The sequence below is a fragment of the Aricia agestis genome, chromosome Z (assembly GCF_905147365.1).
Source record: "Aricia agestis chromosome Z, ilAriAges1.1, whole genome shotgun sequence".
NCBI lineage: Eukaryota > Metazoa > Arthropoda > Insecta > Lepidoptera > Lycaenidae > Aricia > Aricia agestis.
Window position 1 is genome coordinate 26,158,270 of NC_056428.1, and position 23,433 is coordinate 26,181,702.

A 23,433-nucleotide genomic window follows, 5' to 3' on the forward strand; every position below is an offset into this window, starting at 1 on the left:
GAGCCTTCGCCCTGTACAATGTACATGCATCAGCAAACACAGCCCAGCGAACAGGCGCGCGCGCATTCAGTAGTCAGTACCAGTCGCGATTGCGCAGCGAGCGGAGCTCTCGCGCGCCCATGTGTAACGGGGAGGGCAAGTGCATAACACATCATCATAATGTAACTAAACAACGGTGTACAACAACAATAACTCTCTTCACCTTCCCTAGTTAAACCAGAGTGGACGAACTCTTTCACTTTCTAAAACGTATTCAATTTTCCGCGTGTGTCTCGAGCTCGCGCCATCAAAACGTGTGTGTATAAATATTATAGTTAACTCGAAATGACTATATCCTACGCCGGCGAGGTACCGAACGGCAGCAGTTTCGGTTGTTTCTGGAGGATCCTTTGCAAGTAAGTCGCGAGGCGAAGTTGGGTGCGGAGGCAGGCTGCGACCCCGCGCCACGGTCGACCCAGTCTTGTCACACATCAAACAGCTGTTCCGAGTGACAGTCGCTCGTGGCCGACGCCAGTTGACCCGAACGCAACGCCCGCATGCTCCCCGCCGCACCACCGACTCAACACCAATAAACACACCAACACTTCGCATACCACTGTGACGTACACTCGTTTGGCTAGCGCTGAATAAGCTGATCATTGTTGGCTCAGGCCTCAGTTTATGTCGTCTTTTAATTAAGACGCCGATTATGAGGCGGCCTTGTGAGCATCGATGTAAATTGTGATTTCAATAAATGTCGAGCTCGTTTGGCCCTGACAACGAAATGTGGCGAAAGTTAACTGTGACGTATTACGGCGATTAATACCTGTTCAATAACCGAAACTTAACTATCATAGCTATTAACAAAAAATCTATGCCATCTAATGACCGTTCGCAACGGGTATTTTCTTCTTTGCGTGCAATAGGTAATTAACCATTTTATATGATGTACCTACTTGCCATTTGATAGGTGCCACTTATTTTGTCTTGAAGATATTTAACGAAAAATCTCTGCTATGCTCTGATGCTAACATGTCGTCAGGACTAAATTATTAAAGAAATAATGTAAGACTATGAACACTGAACAGTGCGGCGTGCAATGCGAAAATGAGAAACAAGAAAGTCAATGAAAAACAGATAAAATAGAAAAAACATTGCGATATTTTAAACCATACCTTAAACTCAGATTCAGATGACACTACAAACAACTTCACTAGTAAATTTATAAATAACCTGCGTCATGTAATATCTTCAACAATCAACAGTAATAAGTGCATTGTAAATTGTAATAAAATATTACACAAACCTTGCAATGGCTCTTAGTTACAGATTCCAGATGAGATTACTTACAATACCCTATTGTTGACGACCTCTGTGGCTCAGTTGGTGGGCTGTTCACTGTTGGTAGCTCAAGCCGGGGGTCGCGGGTTCGAATTCCGCCGAGGGAACAAAAAGTTTTCAAGGTTCCTGGCTCATGGATGTGTATTACTTAAATATGTGTATCTTAAAATAAAAATCTGAAATTTAATAAGAATAAAAGAATTAAATATATTTCCGTTGTCTGGTACTCGTAAGTCGTAAGTCGTAACACAAGTCCTTCAGGTAGGTACTTAGCACGAGGCCAGACTGACGTGGTGTGAAGCGTCCATAGATATTATTACTATTATTATTATTATTTCTATTAAACTCTAAAATGATTGTTGTTAAGACTAAAGTCTAACTAAACGTAAACGGGTATAAATAATACATTTGAATAAATTAACAAAACATGATTTTTAGTTTTTATATTTAAGAAGGATCTTATGATAAAGAGCCTTTCCAATAGCAAAACCTTTAGTAAAACTTTCAAAATATATTATTGTTTGCAGCGCATATGTACTTCATATTTTATTATTGTTTGTAATAAAATATGAACGACTTCTTTATGCACAGCATGACCAATCAAAACCAGAGTCTAACCAGTTAAATTTTAACGGTCGTCATAAAGTTATGATATGTGGTTGATAACTCTATCGAAAATACGTTACCAATTAAGAGTAACAAACAACACAAAATAACCTGTTCTAGATAACAATAACAAGTATTTTACGATATAACAATGATTGGGTCGTCAAAGAAACTGCACGCGTATGGGGTGCGACCACCGACCACACAACCACTAGACACCTAATGTTTAATTTTTCGCATTGAATGCATTCTGGCAACTAGCTGAGGTAGACGAAGCGGGGGTGCAACGCCGTGATTGGCTAATTGACGTGCATGTGTGTGGCACAATGAAAGTTAGTGATGTGCATAGCATATTTCGGTCGATACACATATCGATAAATAAAATTGGCTTGAAAATAAAAACAATTAACAAAGTTCTTTTGTTTAAAAAAAAACACTTTTTAGATAATATAAGTATCGATTTATTGTTTATTTAATTAACCATTTTAAACATAAGCCTTATATTACTAACTGTAAAATATTAGGTACTAACAGTGATAGTTGTAAGTAACAAGATTATCAATACAGCTTGTAACAAAACTAAGTGATAATACTTTAGAGTGTGTACGTATTCCTTGTAGAGTGACACACTGTAGAGTGTTCACTGTGAAAGTAGCAGCGCTGAGATAAAAAAAAAATTTCACCATTGTATGGGAAAACTTTTGACGCCACGCTGGGGCTTGCCCATACAAAAGTGAAAAAAATTGGTCTTTCAGAGCTGCTACTTTTGGAGCGGAACGGAAGATGGGTCATCCTCTCTGTTAAAAATCTGTCTGCCTAGATTACGCCAACGAGATATCTCACTCTACATGTTTTCTCGATGTTTGATTGTTTGTTTCTTCATTTCTATTGACCCTAGCATGACAAACATTTTTTCTCGTGTAGATCTATCATCGAATTAACACATTTTTATAGAGTTTTGTCGAGATAATTTCGAGATTTTGACATTATGAGACGAGTAGTTTTTAATTATCTCGAGAGTGAGATATCTCGTTGGCGTATGCTAGGCAGGCTGAAATAGCGGTTTTATTAATAATGCTGCCCTAAGTAAATTAAATAAACTAAACTACTAGGATGGTAAAAACTAAAATACTAGGATGGTAAAATTCAATTATTTTTAAAATGAATTAATTTGGTATAAATCCTTCTTATGGTAGGTTTCTGCTGTGCAGTCTTGGTAAGGAAGCATAATCTCGTAGAAATGTATTTATGCATGACACTCATCGCTAAATCAACCACATGATTAGTTACGTCAGAGTGAAATTGATGAGAATGTATGTCCGTAAATAATTCTTCGCCAATAAAACTACCTAATGTCTTATTAACCAAAATATTCGTTTTATTCAATTGATTATTGGGAATTTTTTTCAAATAAGCTTTAATTATTTTTTCACTGCGATTACAAATTTTAACCACTGTCGGTGAAGGATATATTAAACCACCCTTATCTCTGTAAGCTATAAGTGAACCTGATAGCATACAGGAATCCTGATTAATTGACACCAAAGCACCTATACAAGTCTTGCATTTAATTTTTTTTAGCAGGTTACTTGAGACAAAACCAGCTATATACTCTACTGCTTTTTCAGAGAATTCAGACAGTGTGATTCTCTCAAGAGCTTGATTTAAATCATCCTGACATAGATTTTCCTGCAAATCAACTTGTCGTTTGTCTTCAAAAGTACTAGTCAAGTTTATTCTAGTTAGAGCAGATGAGCAGTTTAGAATTGAAATCTGCTCGAAAGAAACACAATTGCCTGTCGTAACGTCCATTAATTCTGCGTGAACCAAAGTTTTTTTGTAAATCGATTCAAACTGCCGGGGTGTAGGGTTATCATTGCTGCCACCATGCGACCGAATATTTGAAAAAAATAGCTCTAAATGATCTTGTGAGATCTTATTAAAAGGAATATATTTGATAAATGCACTATTTCTGTTCACTAAATCATTAAACAATCCACATGCACTTGTGATTGAAATACAAAACCCAAGAAATCCTGTGTAGCGACCAGTTTTGATCAATTTTATAAATTTACCATTTTTTTTACATCTACAGACACATTTAACAGAAATTGTTTGCATTCATCTAATCTTTTTGAAATATTAAGTGCATTTTCTTTGTTCATAGCCCTTTTAAAGCCGTAACCATGGACCCTTGAATCTAAAATATCAAAAAGATCATTAATTAAAAGCAAAAAATAAACAGTTTTGTCAACATTTTGAAAATCAGGAAGTTTCAATTCATTGTTACAAAATTGCAAAGCCGTAGCTACACTGCGACTGAACAGTTGAGCTGCTAATTTCACTTTCATCACATTCTGTTTAAATTGGATGTGAGAAATGCGCAATTTATTGGCCAAGTGAAATTGTGCTTTTTCCTGCACATCATGAAGTAAGGATATATATTCCCATTTTATAAGCTCACCGTCATCGGATTTGAATTCTTTATAAAACTCAAAGGCGTTACGTACAAGTTTTAACATATGAACTGGATCTAAGAATATAAAAATGTCATTGTTTGTATTTTTGTGTTTAAATGATGTTTTAATATCAGTTTCTGAAAAAATACAACCCAGTAATTTAGCCATGGCAATATTAGTGGGGCATCCATCAAAAGTAACAGCTTTTATGGTTACATTATTTTCGTAACACAAATCAATAGCATGAAGAACCAAATTTTTTTTTGCTCGGCATTAGTGCCTTTGGTTAAAAAATATCCAATGGGAACTTTGAATTTTTTATTTAGTCCGACTTAACTAATAAAACCAGTGCTTCACCACATTCAGGTGAACAGTCAGCTTGTAGATTACCCCCAAAATCCACGTACCCGAAAGTACGTTGCGTAGATGGAACATATTCCACTTTTGACTTAATTTTCATTTCGTCAAACACAAGGGTACCAATCAACTCTTGATCTTTGTCTAACTGAGCAGCCTTGTTTCTAAGAGCACTAAAGGCTTCTTTTGTGAAACCTGGTTTGCCATCTACAGTTTGATACCATTTGCTCAACGTTTTCATAGATGGTAAACATGTCTGAAATGTTTTCCTAACGTAAGCGTAGGCTTTCGCAGAATAAAAGTTAAGTGTTAAAGCGAAAGTCCTCAATTCTGGCGAATACTTTTTTTTAATAGTAATGCCATTTTTAGACTTTAATATTTGTCGCTTTATTAACTCCCTGCTGGTGGCCCCGATTTTACTTAGCAAATCTGAGTCATTTGAGGTAATAAGATTTTGATTCTGCAGTTCCTTCAAAACAGTTTTTAAAGATGCTATCCTTTTCCGGAGATACCGTGTTTTTTCTCTCGAATTTTTTAGCTGTCTGTTTTTATAAACTACTTTATCAGTCAATTCAATCACCCTTCGACATAATCGTTTTGTACTAGGTGAATTGTATTGCGACGGAGTTCCAGGAAAATTTCTCTTTCTTGTCGTCCTTGGCGTAGTAGGCAAAGCAGTGGGTCCAGCTCCATCATCTTCAACGGCCGAGATCTAAAATTAATAAAATCTAAATAAAATCTTTGAATCTAAATGAAAATGTCTTGCTAAACTTTAAAGGCTGTGATACAGTTATCAATATATAGGTAGTCGCTTACATATTTTAGTTCAATTTAACTTACTTAATAAAAGTAAACTAGTTGAAATCTGCCCATAAAGGATTGGCTACAAAATATTACACGTGTATAAAAAAACTAGCTAATAGTACTATCCATATCCATACTAATAATATTATATTGTAAAAAAACTCGCAAACAAAAAAGCTTCCCTGTAGACTATTGTTATTGTTAACACGTGTTTACCAAATGGCTTCAAATGTACCTGAACAATGCTAAGTGTTAGCATTGTTCAGGTGTTGAAGTAACTATTTTTAGATAATATAAAATACAGCTCACCAAAAGTGGCAAAAATAGTGTTGGTATTGCTGATTTTATCAAACGCCGTCGATTTTTCATTACTATGAAACAGTCTTCTGTAAAATGACTTGAACAAATCACACTGTACTTTGATGGCATCCAATCGTCTCGTTTGGTTGCATCGATCCACTTCCCCTTTATGTTTCCATCTTAAGGATACCTTAAATCATTAATACCATATTATGTACAAGTATGTAGGTAACGTAAACCACATTTTTAATCAAAATATGTTCAGAGTTCAGTCACTCACAAACACTTTCAGCTTAAAAATTATAAATTAAAAAAAAACTAGATAAGTACCTAAGTTAAAAACGATTTTGTGAAGTTTTTGTTGTAAACTTTAGTGTAAATATAATTATAGGTAGCACTTATATAGACGGGGGTCTATATTTCATTCCTTCGCGTCTTCGTCTATATTTCAAAAATAAAATGCGAAGATAACCTCATCGATAACGAAAATGCACAACACTAGTTACATGCGCCCGAGACGCTAGAAAGAACCATAACCAGTGAACCGTGAACTCCGCGCTTACGAAAAATATTTTTCGTTTTCTTGTTTCTCGAAAACAAATAAAAGAAATAGTTACTTACAAATGAAATGTTATCCCATCTTTCTTCATATTTGACGTGGTGCTTTTTTTACCGCACCATTTAATGCTACATTGAGGCATTTTGATATTTTTTTCACAAAAAAGCAAGCGTCCGCACAGGTCACAGTAGTGGTAAACACTGATTGAGTATTTCCGCGCCGGTCTTTACATCAGAACTATAAGACTGATGTGTTGACAGAAGTCATTCGCCTGTCATAAGGTGTCTAGTGGTTGTGTGGTCGGTGGGTGCGACTAAGGGTGCGACCAAATGGACGCGCTTCTGAAATGTTACGATCAAAGTCACATCTTATCTCATAATATATCTGGAAACACCATTACGGTTCTGATTCGTCCCTTGAAGCAACCTGCAAGGTTGTATTCTTGTTGCGGGGGTCTAGCTTAGGTTCACGAAATTTTTACCATTCCGAAAATGTCCGTAATACATTTCCTTCGGACTTGAATGTTAAAGTGGTGGAAATAACAGGCAGATTAGTAGAGGCTGGAGCCTACTCTGTATTCACGGAAGGAGGTAAAATCTGTAATAAATAAGGCCTCAACAGTGAACTTTATAAGTTGTTTTTAGGGTTCCGTACCCAAAGGGTGAAAACGGGACCCTATTCATGAGACTTCGATGTCGGTATGTCCGTCTGTCTGCCTCCAGGCTATATCTCAAGAACCGCTATAGCTAGAGTTCTGAAATTTTTACAGAGTGTGTATATCTGTTGCCGCTATAACAACAAATACTAAAAACAAAATAAAATAAATATTTGAAGGGGGCTCCCATACATGATACAACTAACGTGATTTTTTTGGCCTTTTTTGTTCGATATCAATAATGGCAACAGGCAGGCACTTGATATTTTCACAAAGACCTTAATTATATTATGTCTACTTCTATATTTAAGAATAATATAAAAAAAAAAATTAAGGGGGTTCCCATACAAAAACACAATTTTTGGTATATGTTTGCTCTTTAACAGTACGGAACCCTTCGTGCGCGAGTCCGACTCGCACTTTGCCGATTTTTTCTACAAAACGACCAGTTTGTGACGTACTCGTTACTTGTTCCAAAATAAGCAACAAAACTGGATTTTTTCTTAATTCTGGTACAAACCCAAACACAATAGGTACCTACACAATTATAATTGTATATGAATCATATCACTAAATTATGTAAATGAATGCAACAGTTATAATTATTGTCAATTGTTATATAATATCTTACTAGCGACCCGCCCCGGCGTCGCAAGGGTATAAAATATTTAGCCACAAAAACATGATTATAAAATGGATAGCCTATGATCCTTCACGTGGTAGACTTCCTATGTGTGCCAAATAACATAAACATTGCTCCAGTAGTTCGCGAGATAAGCCCTTTCAAATAATTTTTCCCCGTTTTTCACATTCTCCCATTAGTCTTAGATAAAATATAGCCTATAGCTTTTCTCAATAAACGGGCTATCTAACACTAAAAGAATTTTTAAAATCGGATAGTTCCTGAGATTAGCGCGTTCAAGTTAGCCCTTTCAAATAATTTTCCCCGTTTTTTCCACATTTTCCTCTATTTCTTCGCTCCTATTAGTCTTAGCGTGATAAAATATAGCCTATAGCCTTTCTCGATAAATGGGCTATCTAACACTGAAAGAATCATCAAAATCCGTTCCGTAGTTTTAAAGATTAAAAGGGACGTGAGGGAAAAAAGCGACTTTGTTTAATAATATGTACTTACCAATTATTATTATTAAAATACAATTTTTAATATAATATTGAATTAATTGTGTATGTTATAAAATATTTCTAAGAATAATTAAGTACATAATGTAAGTAACATATTATAACAGATACAATCAACAGCAATAGCAAAGCCAACAAATTTGAAGAAAAAAAAACCTTTTATTCCCAAGAGTTTTTTTTTAAGAATTTTAGGAAAACGCAGAACAAATTATGTATATTTATTAGGCTTGAAGCTTTTCAAAAAGAATATAACAATTTATAGAAAGTCTTGGTAAAACGTAGGTAAAACACCTCAGTAGGTTAAATCTTCGTCAAATTGACAAAGTGCATTGAGGAAACAACATTATTCACGATCTTGCGAAATCTGCTCTGAGTCACGAATTGTCACCTGGAGATAGTCATCTGTGTAATCTGTGTTAATAAAAATGTAACCCTATTTGCTTTGGTCACATCACGCCTGCACGGCTGTTCTCTCTATCTATCTATTTTCGCGTAATCGCTCTTGATTACGCGAAAATAGATGTGCGGAATTAAAAAAAGGTTGGTGAATATGAAAGAAGAAACTAAAGATCTCTAATCTAAAGCAAAAGCATAGCGCACCTTGGCGGGGGAAGACTCCTTCACTGACTTAAAAGGAAAAATCACGCAGCCCGCGTTAATCCATTCAGGGTATTGGAAAATTTAAAAACCACGCTTTACACGGAAAATAATTTAAATTGCGGTAAAAATTTAAGGCCAAATTAATACGCCTAGGGAATGCAATCCCGCAGGATAATTTCAATCCCGGTATTTGCGGGACTGAATCATCACAATCCCGCTGGATCCCGGTATTTGCGGGATCCCGCAGGGTGGACTTAAACTTTTAAAATAAATCGTTATAATGACTTTACTTGATAGAACTCCTTTTATTCTAAGAAACATAAATAAAACAAACATTGTAGAACACTTTTTTTACAAGGGCTTATAAATACTTCAGACTTTAGATATAAAAATATTAAATAATAAATAACTAAACTTTTCTTGAAAATGACTACGTAAAGAAAATGTTTAAAAAAAAACTAAAAATCACTTTTTAACCAACTTATATGTATAAAAGTATGTTAAAAATGTTAAGGTATTAATTGTGTCGTCTGCCAAACGGTTCCTGATATTCAACACAAGGTAGCCAGCAGCTGAAAAAGTTTGCTCAGCTTCCACGCTGGTTGGTACAATTATTGTCATTTAAAGTGAATTATAAGTGAATTGATGGTAAATTGCTTAGTGGGCTGCCTGTAGCCAGTTCACGCACTGGACCGCGCGCAGCGTTACACATATGAATTACGCTTTTTTGTAATCCCGCCAGTCCCGCGGGATCCCGCTTAATTTTCAAGCGGGATGAGTCCCGCAAAATGCATGCGGGATCCCGGTATTGCATTCCCTTAATACGCCCCTAAACTCAACCCTTGCATTTACCGATTTCCGAGTATTTAAACAATTCTTACTTCTACTATGTCATAAAAGTCTCTGCATCAGCTGTTGTAGAAAAATATTATGTTCAATCATGAAGATTCGCACAATCAGATGCGTTTTTACGGTTAAAAAAGTATTTTCTTGAATGCGCTCGCCAAGGTAGTCAACACTGGACTTATTAATAAGCTACTTAAATAGACTACGAGCGTGATCGACAAGGTCCTATCAAGGGTAAATTGACTAATTTTGACTGTCTCGAGGTTTGTTTTGCACTTGGTACCGGAGAGAAAGCAGATGACAAGATTCATACGCGGTGATTGATATTACAGTGTTGATTCGATTGAATTTCTAGTTTACGAACTTGTTTTCAAGATGTACGTACCTACTACGTAGAAAGAGTATTTAAGGGGGCGACTAACCCTAAAGTGTCGATTTTATAACTCATTTTTAAACTTGAAAATAAGCCCCGAATTCTTTCATTTTCTAAAATTAGATACTACATTATATTTCCGAGAATTAGATAAAAAACAAGATACATTAAAATTTTCTCGATAGAAAAAAATCACAAAGATGCATCTAATTTTCACAAATTTTTAATTTATTGCCATAACCATGCATTGAACTAAGTTAATATTTTAACACATTGTATAAAATTCTATCATTGAGAGATCGACCTAGCGGATTTTTAAAATTTTGTACATTTATCGAGTTATTGAGAAAAAACTAATTTGGCGATGAATCCGCGTCGTTCCTTTTCACCTGGCATATGAAAGACGGGCGTGAGTGTGAAGAGAGAAGGACGATGTCTCATTTTTGGGGTTAGTCGCCCTCTTAAGTTCAAGAAGATTCCTAATGTAATGCACGCTACACGCTACGGCCTACGGTATATCGGAGAGGTCCACCTGTGCAGGTATGCCTGCGCAGCTGGACCCTAGCGTGTATGGCAGTCAGACATATTCTTACTACTGCGAGTGCAACAGTGAACAGCGTATATATATATATATATATATATATATATATATATATATATATATATATATATATATATATATATATATATATATATATACATATATATATATATATATATATATATATATATATATATATATATATATATATATATATATATAGGGTTTCGGAAAGATATCATTGCCCATGAATCATGTTATTTTAGCTATATTATCGTAGTGACAATGATTGATTGTCCATCGCCAAAGTATAGAGTTTAGGATTTACAAATTTGCCTGTAGGCTATTCAATTTTTCAATTTTTGCCGCCCCAATAACTGACCTTTGAAATTCAATACGTTAGTTAAGTTCACAATCATATCCCACCAAAACATTTTTTTTTAATTTTTGCTGAGCACAAGGTTTCACCCTGTGCGGTAGCGAAACGGCGAAGCCTTACGTAGTTACATAATATTTACTGGTATGTAGAATTTGTTTAAGTTAGGGTCAGTAGAGGTAGGCCGTGTAGATTAGCTTGGCTCTACATGAGATCTCATATCTTTTTCACAGCGCAAACCGTAAACCTTTAATGTGGTCGTCTCGGCAATATTTTACAAGAAATGTTTTTGGTGGGATTTTTTATTTCTGTAAGATAAAAAAATTGGGCTAAATTTGCCGCCCCTCTAAATCTGCCGCCCTACGCTCCAGCCTCCTTAGCCTATTGGTAAATCCGCCACTGCTGGGCACTCCTATTCAATTATGGGCAATCGAATAATATACACTACGTACATTTGCCAACGCGAAGAGGTCGCATAAGTGATAAGACTGACGTCTGTCTAGTTTTTAACATTTGATTCTGGACGGGTATTATTCATTTTAATTATTCTAAACAATCCGACACTCAATTTTTTGTGCATCAAAAACGTTGTTGATACCATCTCAGGATGATATCAGCAATATTTTTCATATTTTTTGCCTGGCTGTGATAAGTGAATCCTTGCTTGCTTGTAGATAAATTATAGCAGGTTATTGTCACTGTCTTCTTAACTCGAAGAGACTACAGAAGCACTAAGAATTATTACTTCTGCTCTATAAAATATAATTTGATACGCCAAAAACAAAGTGAACATTTTGCGTCATTCGTTGACTGAAAATTCCACTGTGTTGTTTTTCTGCGATTTCTGATATTTTGTATAAACTTTCAAGTTTATTCGATAGTGTGGCCCCCGCCCATTGGATTTATTGATCAATTCCAACGCATAGGAGTTGGAATCCCTTGGAAGTTGATGGTATTAACCATGGGCGTACCCAGGTTCTGGGCCAGGGGGGGCAATTTGCATCGGGGGGTTGGGGTTGGTTTCAAATCAGATTTTATATAAGATAGGTGTTATATTATAAAGGATAAAAAAATTTAATACATATTTTTTATAATGTATTAAATTTTTTGGCCCCCTTGCGCCCCCCCTCTCCCCCCTCCCTCGGTACGCCCATGGTTTTAACCACAAATCAATATACCTAGGAGGAGATATTATGTACAAAAACATTGGATTAGGTTGAATGAAGATCATCACAATAATATGCTCTTTTAGTTTTGGAACGTACGTTTTTCAATCATTAACAAATATAACAACCTACTTATGATTGAAGTTTTAAGATTGTTTTCGATCAAAATTGGGGTCATTATAGTCATTAATTCTGGTATGTGGCCAATATAAGCTCATCTACAAGGCCGATCGATCGGATCATGGTCACGGTTAAAGGAAAAATTCCTTCGTAACTGGTGTGTTTTTTGTTCTACTACCAGTCAACCTAGTTTGTTACTAGTTTTGCTTCTCCACACGTTTCTGTTCCAAAAACTAATGGCCGCTCACATCAAGATTGTATATTTTTATATGTAGTTTTGTTTTTCAAATAAGTGTGTGTATATCACGTTTTAAATATAAATGAAATGTGATATTATTAAATAGATTAAGGCATGTATATTATATTTTAATACAATTTATAATCTTTTTACTTTTGTATCTATCCTTTTTATTAAAATAAACCTAAATTAATTTATTGCAAGTAGTCTATCATCATCATAGCTAAAACAGCAGCACTTAAAAAATTAAGAGTTGCAAGGTTTAATTTTCCGTCGTTTAATGTAACGAGAAAGTATCAAAATCTTTATAATTTATCTTTTAGATAGGGCTAAAAAATTAATGAAATAAAATTAATTCTTGCTTGATCAGTTTAGGTACTGTCACTAATATTATAGATAGGTCGCTTCTTTATAAAAATGTATGGAATTGACATAAGCATTCGATAAAATGAAGTTTACATTCGAATCATGTTATGTCAATTCCATATTATTACGTTTTTTCATTAAATTTTTTGACTACTTTCAATAAATGCTTTTTGAATACATTTTGATCGGCGATTCCATACACAACCGCTAAAGAAAATGTATCGGCTAGGGGTTAGATCTGGTCTTGTTATGTTTATGGTATATGATTTATGGTACTTACTTCCTAACTCAGGGTCAGGAGTAGGACTAATATTATGTATCCTGAAAAGAACACATATTAAGACTCCTGTATAGGTCACTAAAGTCCGGTTAAGAAATGACTCAAAGAAGGGTTACATAGAGTGCGTGAGCGGGAACCTAAGCGATTTCTGCAGGAATTTATTCAAGGTGGTTAGGGACAAAACATACTAAAAGTCCTGACATCTAGGAGGTGAGCCAAAGGGAGGGGTGGGCGACAAAGGTCTCAATTTTTGGTTTTGTGCAAATAACTAAAAAACGATGAGCTGTAGCAAAAAATATTCTATGATGAAATTAAAGATTATTAAATCTATATACAGTGTGTAACAAAAATAAGTGATAATACTTTAGGGTGTGTACGTGTTACTTGTAGAGAGTTCACTGTGAAAGTAGCAGCACTGAAAGACCAAAAATTTTTTTCACTTTTGTATGGGCAAGGGCCCGAGCGTCACGAGTTTCCCCATACAAAAGTGAAAAAAATATTTTGGTCTTTCAGCGCTGCTACTTTCACAGTGAACTCTCTACAAGGAACACGTACACACCCTAAAGTATTATCACTTATTTTTGTTACACCCTGTATATATAAAAACCGGCCAAGTGCGAGTTAGACTCGCCCATGAAGGGTTCCGCAGCAGCAATAAGGCTTATTTCTATGAAATTAAAAGGTTTTTGATTTCTTTTTATATTTCAGTTGATTTAATGGAATTTAAATTAAGGTTTACCATTTATGACGTATATAAAAAAAACTACTTTCTAGATCTCGTTATACATACTCGATATACATCATATATTTTTTTAGAATTATCATGCCCCTACTTTAGAAGTTAGAGGGGGGGGGGGGGGGACACACATTTTACCACTTTGGAAGAGTCTCTCTCGCAAACTATACAGGTTAGAAAAAAATGATGTAAGAAACCTCAATATGAATTTTGAAGACCTATCTATAGATACCCCACATGCGTAGGTTAGATGAAAAATTTTTTTTTTGTTTCAGTTGTACCTATGGGGACCCCTAAAATTTTTAATAATTTTTCCATTTTTGTATCAAAATCTTAATGCGGTTCACAGACTACATCTACATACCAAGTTTCAATAGTATAGCTCTTATAGAATCAAAGAAAAGTGGCTGTGACATACGGACGGACAGACAGACATGACGAATCTATAAGGGTTCCGTTTTTTGCCATTTGGCTACGGAACCCTAAAAATGGATTTCCAATTGTGTTAGTAACGCTATAACTCGATAACGGCTGAACCGATTCTGCTAATTTTAGTCTTAAAATAATCCTTGAAGTCCAGGGAAGGTTTTAAAGTGACACGAAGTTCATCGGGACAGCTAGTTCTCTATAATTTTGATTCTGTAAAGTTTTTTCCAAATTCTCATCTGTTTTCGAACTACACGCTCCGGAAAAGTGAAAAATGAGCTAACCCCTCAAGAGTTAGGGTGCAAAAATGAAGGTTATATCTTGACGCCAAGAACAATAGACGACTTACCAGCACCGCTTTACTAAAAACAATATTTTGTCACTGCAAACAGAATTAGAAAGGAAATATATTTAAAAAATAAACCTCTTTTAATTTCATTTTTCCTGAGCGTGTATTTTGAAAACGTATGAGAATTTGGAAAAAACTGTAAAGAACCAAATTATAGAGAACTAGCTGTTGCCCGCGACTTCGTCCGTGTGGACGCGCGATGTCAACAAAATTATTGGTGTCAAAAGCTTTTATAAAAAAAACCTGGTACCCCTTAAATCAAAACAGCTGTGCAGTGTGCACATAATATTTAATTTTTTTAAATTAAACTTTATATTTTATGCCAAATTTTAAAGCTTATTTAGCCCCCCAATTACACAACTTTACCCATAAACTATTTATCATTGATAGGTTACGTCACCCTATGTAATATAATGTACTGGCTTATTAAATAACGTTAAAAAGAAATAACAATCGAAAAAAAATCGAAACTCAAGTGTATGATGATACCACGTCTTATAGAAAGATGTTGGGCAAGCGTAAGAGACGCACGGCGCCATCTAGTATGAATTTTTGGAACTAACTTAATTTGAACAAATTTTCGTATTTTCACCCCCTTACAACCCTTTTTTCCAGTAAAAAAGTAGCCTATGTCCTTTCTCAGGCTTTAGACTATCTGTATACAAAATTTCATTACAATCGGTTCGGTAGTTTTGGCGTGAAAGCGAGACAGACAGACAGACAGAGATACTTTCGCATTTATAATATTAGTATAGATTTAATAAGCTTTAATTTCAGTGTAGAATATTTTTTGCTACAACGCATCGTTTTTTAGTTATTTGCGAAAAACCAAAAATTGAGACCTGTGTGCCACCCTCCCCTTCTTCTGGCTTACCTCCTAGACGTCAGGAGTTTAGTAGGTTGGACAAAACTTACTAACCTAACCACCCTGAATAAGTTCCTGCAGAAATCGCTTAGATCTCGCTCATGCATACTACAACTATGTACTTTTTTGATTGAACTACTAGTCTCACTGCACTGCAAGAAACATGTAGTAAGCAATTTTGCAATAGGTTTACTTTGTAATATAATGCGATATTAAGTTTATCGATTCACGCGAAATGCACACGTAGAGTACGTTTTATCTGAACATTTTATTTACTTGCACATTTTACAACGCCATTTAAATACGGTTAAGTGCGAGGATTTGGCGAATCTAACCTCGTGGTAGTTTAAACTACTAGCTGTTGCCCGCGACTTCGTCCGCGTTAGTATAGTAGATCACGTCCCAAGTATTATTTATTGTACAAAAATATTCAATGTACAGCATTGACTTTCCTACGATTTTATTATATATAGATGTTCCGCGCGGCTTCGCTTAGGTAATTTAGGAATTTATCGCGACCGTACATTTTTCCGCAAAAAATAGCCTATGTCCCTTAACGTGGTCTATTCTTCATGTTTGCCAAATAACATAAAAATTGCTCCAGTAGTTCTTAAGAATCTTAAGATAATAAGCAATTTCATATAATTTCCCCCGTTTTCCACATTTTCCTCTATTTCTTCGCTCCTGTTAGTCATAGAATAATAAAATATAGCCTATGGCCTTCCTTGATAAATAGGCTATCTAACACTGAAATAATTTTTCAAATCAGACCAGTAGTTCCTGAAATTAGCGCGTTCAAATAAGCCCTTACAAATAATTTCCCCCCGCTTTTTCCACACTTTCCTCTATTTCTTCGCTCTTATTAGTCTTATTGTGATATAATATTCGCTCTTATTAGTCTTAGCCTATAACCTTCCTCAACAAATGGGCTATCTAACACTGAAAGATTTTTTTAAATCGGACCAGTAGTTCCTGAGATTAGCGCGTTCAAATAAGCCCTTTTATATAATTTCCCCGTTTTTTCCACATTTTCCACTATTTCTTCGGTCCTATAAGTCTTAGCGTGATAAAATATAGCCTATAGCCTTCCTCGATAAATGGGCTATCTTACATTGAAAGAATTTTTCAAATCGGACCAGTAGTTCCTGAGATTAGCACGTTCAAACAAACAAACTAACAAACTCTGCAGAATTATAATATTAGTATAGATAAAGCATACAAAACTACAAACCACGAAATAAAAAAATAAAAAATTAAATCATTACGCTTCGTCTGTTTGCAGTCATCGCCTCATTATTCATGAACGGTCTAGGCGTCGTCGTACTGGCTGGGCAATTCAACTAAGTACATAGCTGCGACATGCAGTCACTTATTTTATTAACCCCTGACAAAAAGAGGGGTGTTATAAGTTTGACGTGTCTGTCTGCCGGTTTGCCTTTCGTCGGTCTGTCTGTGGCATCGTAGCATCCAAACGGGTGGACCGATTTTGATCTAGTTTTTTTTTGAAAGCTGACTTAATCGATAGTGTTCTTAGCTATAGTTCATCATCATCAGCCTGCTCCGTGCTGGAAAATCGCGGTTCATCTGGTTCGTGAAGGGCCGATTAGCAACTTGCAGTCGTTTGGTGGGCTTTATATTTTAGGAAATTGGGCCTCCGGTAAACTCACTCACTCGGCGAAACACTACGCAAGCGCTGTTTCACGCCGCTTTTCTGTGTGCCCGTGGTATTTCTCCGGTCGAGCCGGCCCATTCGTGCCGAAGCACGGCTCTACCACGTGTAGAGTAAACAATATTTATGTCTCAAAAGTCAAAAGACTAGAATCAAAAGACTAAAAATCAAGCTGCAGATGGTACGCGTGTGCGTTTTCGATGGTATTCCGTAACGTTCAATATGTTGGACAATACGGTTGATTGCTTTCAGTGTCAACAATGCCGCGGCTTTACAAAGGGGTTTCTAGTTTTACATGCAGAAAGCACTACAAGCGGCGAAAAATCGGACAAGTGCACTGTGCAACTCGTACGAAATACCTATCATAGTTTAAACATGGTAATGGGAACCCCCTTTTTTCCTTCCCGTAAGAGGGGTAATAAGAATTAAGTAAGTATGTAGTATAGTAAGAATTAAGAATAACATGGGTAGAATTAAAATAGGTCGTATCCTTGTCGTTCTCCCGAATAAATTATTGAGATTGTGTGTTTTTCAACCTGTAAGTAGCGACCCCGTGGGGGGTCACGAAGCTTCTGTAGGAAAAGCTTAGAGCAGTGTTCGGCAAACTTTTTGTGTTCAAGGTACAGCTAGAAAAATGAATATAATTGTTGGGAGAACACCACAAATTAATCAGCGAGTACGGGGTGCTCTGTTCCCAATAGGCTACTTGACCTACTTTTTTTCTTCATGCTAATCGCTTCTTAATCATTCATTTTCACATAAAAAAAAACTAATATTTTAATACCGTATTTTACACAGTAGAAACCCATAAAAAAGTTGATTGAAAAATATGCCTTATAAATGGCGCCGAAAACACTGTCCGCCATAGTGTGATGTCACACGTTTTGTATTTTAAATCTTTTTATTGAACATTTTTTTATGTGCTAAATGTACGAGTCTAAAAGTGTCCAAAAATTATAAAATAATTAAATAAGAAATTAGAAATCATTTGTAATATTGAAAACTTTTGGAGAAAAGTTTTGGCCATTTCATTTCCCGTCTACAATAAATGGAGATAATATACTTATGTATAAAACTGATGTTTTATTTGAATTATTCAAGAAAATATATTTTACAAATCTTTATACGCTTATTCTTATTATTTATGTACAAATAAACTTACATAATATAACGAGCGCGATAAATAAAAGGTATTAAATTACGAGTCTGATGACGTCACATCCAAATCGGAAGTACCGCAAAAGCGTTTTCGTAAATCCTATTTTCATAAAATCATATTTTCAAATCGACTTTATTTATCAATCATAAGCTTTTATTTGATGATAAGGGTGAAATACGTTTCCTAGGCCAAGTTCTTAGTATTTCTAGTGAAATATGCATTTATTGAATGAAATTGAATATAGATTATAGGCAGCGTTGCCAGACGTCCCGATTTTTTCATCAAAATTAAATGTCCCGCGCGGGACAGGCTCAGTCCCGCTTTTCGGGGAAATCCCAAACGTACGCGCAGCGTGCTGAGAAACGAAGGTGCGTACTGCGTAACGATATTGAAGATAAGAGTGTGGGAGGTAGAGGGGTAGATTTTCTTTGGCTATTTCTATATTCTATTGTCACGTAAACATTATTTTAACGCAAGTAAAAAGGTAAAAATTTAAAAAACTTTTGATTTTATACCTTTTTTTACTTTGTCCCGCTTTTGACTGAAGAATCCCGCTTTTTCACTCAAAAAGTTCCAAAGTCCCGACTTGGCACAAAAAAAATCTGGCAACGCTGATTATAGGTCAAGTAGCCTATTCTTATTCCTTTCGTCGATCGTCTTGAGATATTATAATTGCCTTTTTTTGGTTCTTTTATACTAGGAATATGTAGGTAAAATATCATTTTTTTGTGGCACAATACAACTACTTGCCACAGTCATACCAGTGTGCCCCGGCACACCTTTTGCGGAACACTGGTTTAGCGAACTTCAGTTCAGTATTTCAGTATAAAAAAATTATCTATACATATCTATACATCTTAGATACATCTATACATCTATACATATAAATAAAATTGGAGTGTCTGTTTGTAATATTGAATGAACCGGTTCTTACTACATGCATATGATATACAGACAACAAAACAACATTTTTTACAATTTTTGTCTGTATGCCTGTCTGTCTGTCTGTTTGTTCCGGCTAATCTCTGAAATGGCTGGAGCGATTTTGACGAGACTTCTTTAGGCACATAGCTGGTTTAGTAAGGAGTAACTTAGGCTACTTTTTAACCGACTTGCGAAAAGGAGGAGGATATATTTCACTTATATTCTCCTCCTTTTCGCAAGTCGGTCTAGGATATAATAAAATCGTAGAGGTAAAATTTTTGTACATTGAAAATAAAATTGAAAAAACGAGTCAGGGGCATGTTAGAAGAGTAATAGAACACAATATTAATAACTGTTTTTGGATTTTTTGTTTCTCTGTCTGTTTGTCTGTTTGTACAGGTTAATCTCTGAATCCGCTGGACCGATTTCAATGAAATTTGGCATGATGATATCTTACATCCCTGGTCAACATCTTAGATACTTTTTTAACCGACTTTCAAAAAAGGGGGAGTTAATGTTTATGTTTATTTTGCTGTTTGTGGTCAGATTTTCAAAATTCTTTTTTTGTTGTATAGATTGCCCGAATTTGATACCATGTTTACAATAAAATCGGCCAAGTGCGAGTCGGACTCGCGCATGAAGGGTTCAAGGAAGAGAAAAAATAGGCCAAAAGTTGTGTTTTTGTATGGGAAAATTAAATTTTAATTATATTCTAATTGTATTATTAATTATTAAAGTACACATATAATAAACGATTCTGTGAAAATTTCAACTGCCTGCCTGTTGTCATTATTGATATCGAGCAAAAAAGGCCAAAAAAATCATGTTTGTTGTATGGGATTCTTATCCTTGGGATGGGATGGGATGGGATGGGATGGGATCCTTAAATATTGATTTTATTTTGTTTTCAGTATTTGTTGTTATAGCGGTAACAGATATATTACATAATGCGTTAAAATTTCAGAACTCTAGCTATAAAGGTTCTTGAGATACAGCCTGGAGAAGACAGACGGACAGACAACTTTTACAAGCGAAATTTACAGCGACAACCAAAGTGATTACCAATTATAGCAAAGGTCGATCTTTAAATCTTTTCCTAATATTCGTAAACGATTATCCAAACCCTGGATGGATATAATTGACCTGTGTAATGTGTGTGGTCTCAATTCGTTACCGGCCATGGAAATTTTAAAGTCAAACTTTACGGATCTAAGTCGGTCGGTCATCGGTCGAGCATATTATAGGTAGAAATGGTAGATATGCACGAACGGAGGCAGTATGTTTGAATAAACCTCTCATCATGTTCTCTGGGAGAGTTTTTTTCTACCAAGACGAAAGAACTTCAATGCTAGACAACCTACAGTGTAAATCTGATGTCGCATACTACGGTGATATCGTGGACAGCGCTATAGGAACTTAATGCGTGCCTTTAAGCGTTTTTGTCACAATTGTTATTGACAACAGTCTAACACAACAAATTCCAATTTGTTTCCCTTGGAAGAAAGGATTTTTCAAAACGATAAGTATCTGAAGTTCAAGTTTCCTGGGAATTTGATGTAAATTAAAAATTTCGTGTGTTAAATAAATCCAAATGAAATAGTCGTAGATGGGTGTTCAATTTTCTAAATCTTGATTTTAATAACATACATTCACGCGGACGAAGTTGCGGGCAACAGCTAGTTAAAAATATAATTTAACAAAAATAATATTCACAAGCATACATACCTACTGCATACACCATTAAAAGGCTTGGCCATTTCATTTTTTATCATGTCGGGAAATATTTTTAAAAAAATTATCGGAAATTTGATAATCCGTAATCAGCTATCAGGATTGCCGGCTTCTGGACCAAATAATCAGCTCGTGGGCCTTGTGATGTAGAAAATAGACTTGATAATTTTTACCTGAAAATATTTTTACGGCCCAAATAATTCGTAGGGGAACTTCACTTGTAATAACCAACTACTATGTTTCCCGAACACTCTTTTATTAAGTTTCTTCTAATTTAACCGACTTAAAAAAGGTTCGACTTCGACCCGTAAGATCTATGTACATGTAACATTTCCAGAACTCAACGAATGTGACTTTCATACATCATAATGTATGTTTTATGTTTGTGTTCGCATATCTCCGGGACCACAGGTAACAATTTAAGTAATTCTTTTTGTTCTATAAATTACTGCAAGTTTAATCAAAATCATTTTAGTAGTTTTTGAGATAAGTAGTGAATTTTGAAGTAGATTTTATGTTTTTAAATATTAATAATATTTTGAAAGTTTGATGATCAATAATTATTACATCACAGCTAACTTAAATATACTTATTACTTAGTTACAGTACTAATGTCAGACGAAAGAATAAAATAAAAATGGATAAAACTATCCAATGTCCTTTTCCGGGACTTAAATTATCTCAAATACGAAATTTCTGCAAAATCGGTTCAACGGTTTAGGCGTGAAGAGGTTACAGACAGACAGACACACGTTCGCTTTTATAATATTAGTATGCAAGTATGGATATGGATGTTTGAGTTATACTATGACAATTTTTTGTGTAAACCGGTACCGTTACTACTTACTGGCCGTGCTAAGTGACTAATGCTGCCGTCCTTACGATAAGTGCAGTAAGTAAGTGCTGTTAATGAACTCAGTCATAAGGTCTAAATTAAATTTGCCAAAAAATTCAATTTACTGCACTTATCGTAAGGACGGCAGAATGTGTGTTATAGGAGTAAAGACCCTACTTACAAATGTCAATCTACGTGAGCCAAAAACTTTGTATCCCTTTTGACGAAAAATGGGGAAACGTAGGTTAATGAAATTTTGCACAGTTATAGTTTATATGGTGAAGGAGTGCATGAGCTAATATTATTTTGAAATTATGCTTTTATCATAAATTTTTTAACAAATGAAACATTACACAGACAACAATTCACACACTAGGAAAAATGACAGATTTTTAGTGACAAGCCTATACATATGAATTATACATCTATGAATGATTTATTATACTCTTTTATTTACGACAGTATATATTATGTCTATGCTTTTATTTGTGGTTGAAGTCTGTTGACAACAAGGTGACAATTAATTGAAAATGGATTATAGTTTTTTTTTAATTGAATCTTAGATATATTTACTATTAGACAATGCTTACACGGCCAGTCTGAGATCAGCTGAATCCCAGAGACAAGAGTTGAAAAAAAATATGATGAAGTCAATATTTTTAGTCCTAATGTCGTTGAAACTAAGGTCGAATTTCGATCACTGGGCGATCTCTCGTATTCATAATATATTCTCGCGATGCTAGCCCGTTTTAATCAGGCTGATCCTTTTTTAATTTTTATTTATTTATAGATAAGATTAAATGTCTCAGGCCTGCAGTCGTCACAGATCAAATAACCTTTAATTGCATTAGATTACGACATTAAAGTGGGAGAGCTTTTGTTTACATGGGGAAACGCATCCCCGGCGGATTGGGGTTATCGGCCGGGGTATGTGGAATAGTAGAAGTTCCCCTAGGGCCTACCCACTAAAACCCCATGGTGCTCCACTCCCCGCTTAAGACAGAGTTGCGGGTACCATAGAACCTACCGCAACAGTAGTGACCTAGAGTGGTTGGAAAAGCTATCGATGTAACTAATACAATGGCTATATAGGAATAACTTACGCTGTGAATTAAAACAAATGTACACAGCCCATTGGGAGGTCTACAGAATTTTAACCATTGTTGTTTAATATGTTTTCCATTGTAAGGAAGCGTTTGAATGTTAAAAACTGATCGTGCGAAACGACGAAACACTTTCTTTAAAAATTCAACGCTCACTTTCATATTTATGTGGTTTAGGTCTGTTGCTATGCAGTATTCGCTGCGCTGCGTTTTGAGAATAAGACACTGTTATCAGTTGTTACTTGCCCGCGAACATCGATGCACGAATTCATTTATCACGCAGACGGCAGACCCCATATAATTTTTGGTGTCAATGAATTAAAAATAATATATTGATGTGATTGTTTTCAGATGGAGAGGCAGCGTGTACAAATTAGTCTGGCGGGAGTTGCTAGCCTACCTCACATTATACTACACTATCAATCTCCTATATCGGTTCGCGCTCACAGAACAACAGCAAAGGTACGCCAACGTCCTATACATCCTTCAGAGCCCTAATTCAAGTGATATCCAACGCTGGAAACGACACT

General features: G+C 35.4%; 1 protein-coding gene across 4 annotated transcripts in view; it reads left to right on the forward strand.

Annotated features, from left to right (window-relative positions):
* The first annotated feature begins 46 nt into the window (after nt 1-46).
* The window catches only part of LOC121738366 (bestrophin-4), a 63,594-nt gene continuing 40,207 nt past the window's right edge, over nt 47-23,433 (forward strand). For 3 of the 4 annotated variants that reach the window (XR_006037277.1, XM_042130356.1, XM_042130358.1), the window contains exons 1-2: nt 48-395; nt 23,255-23,365. Coding sequence is in view for 3 of the 4 variants with exons in the window: in XM_042130356.1 (XP_041986290.1) it covers nt 325-395; nt 23,255-23,365 (182 nt within the window). In the remaining variant the exon portion in view is untranslated. Of the gene's footprint in view, nt 396-23,254; nt 23,366-23,433 lie in introns of all 4 variants that reach the window. The other variant, XM_042130357.1, reaches the window with a different exon arrangement.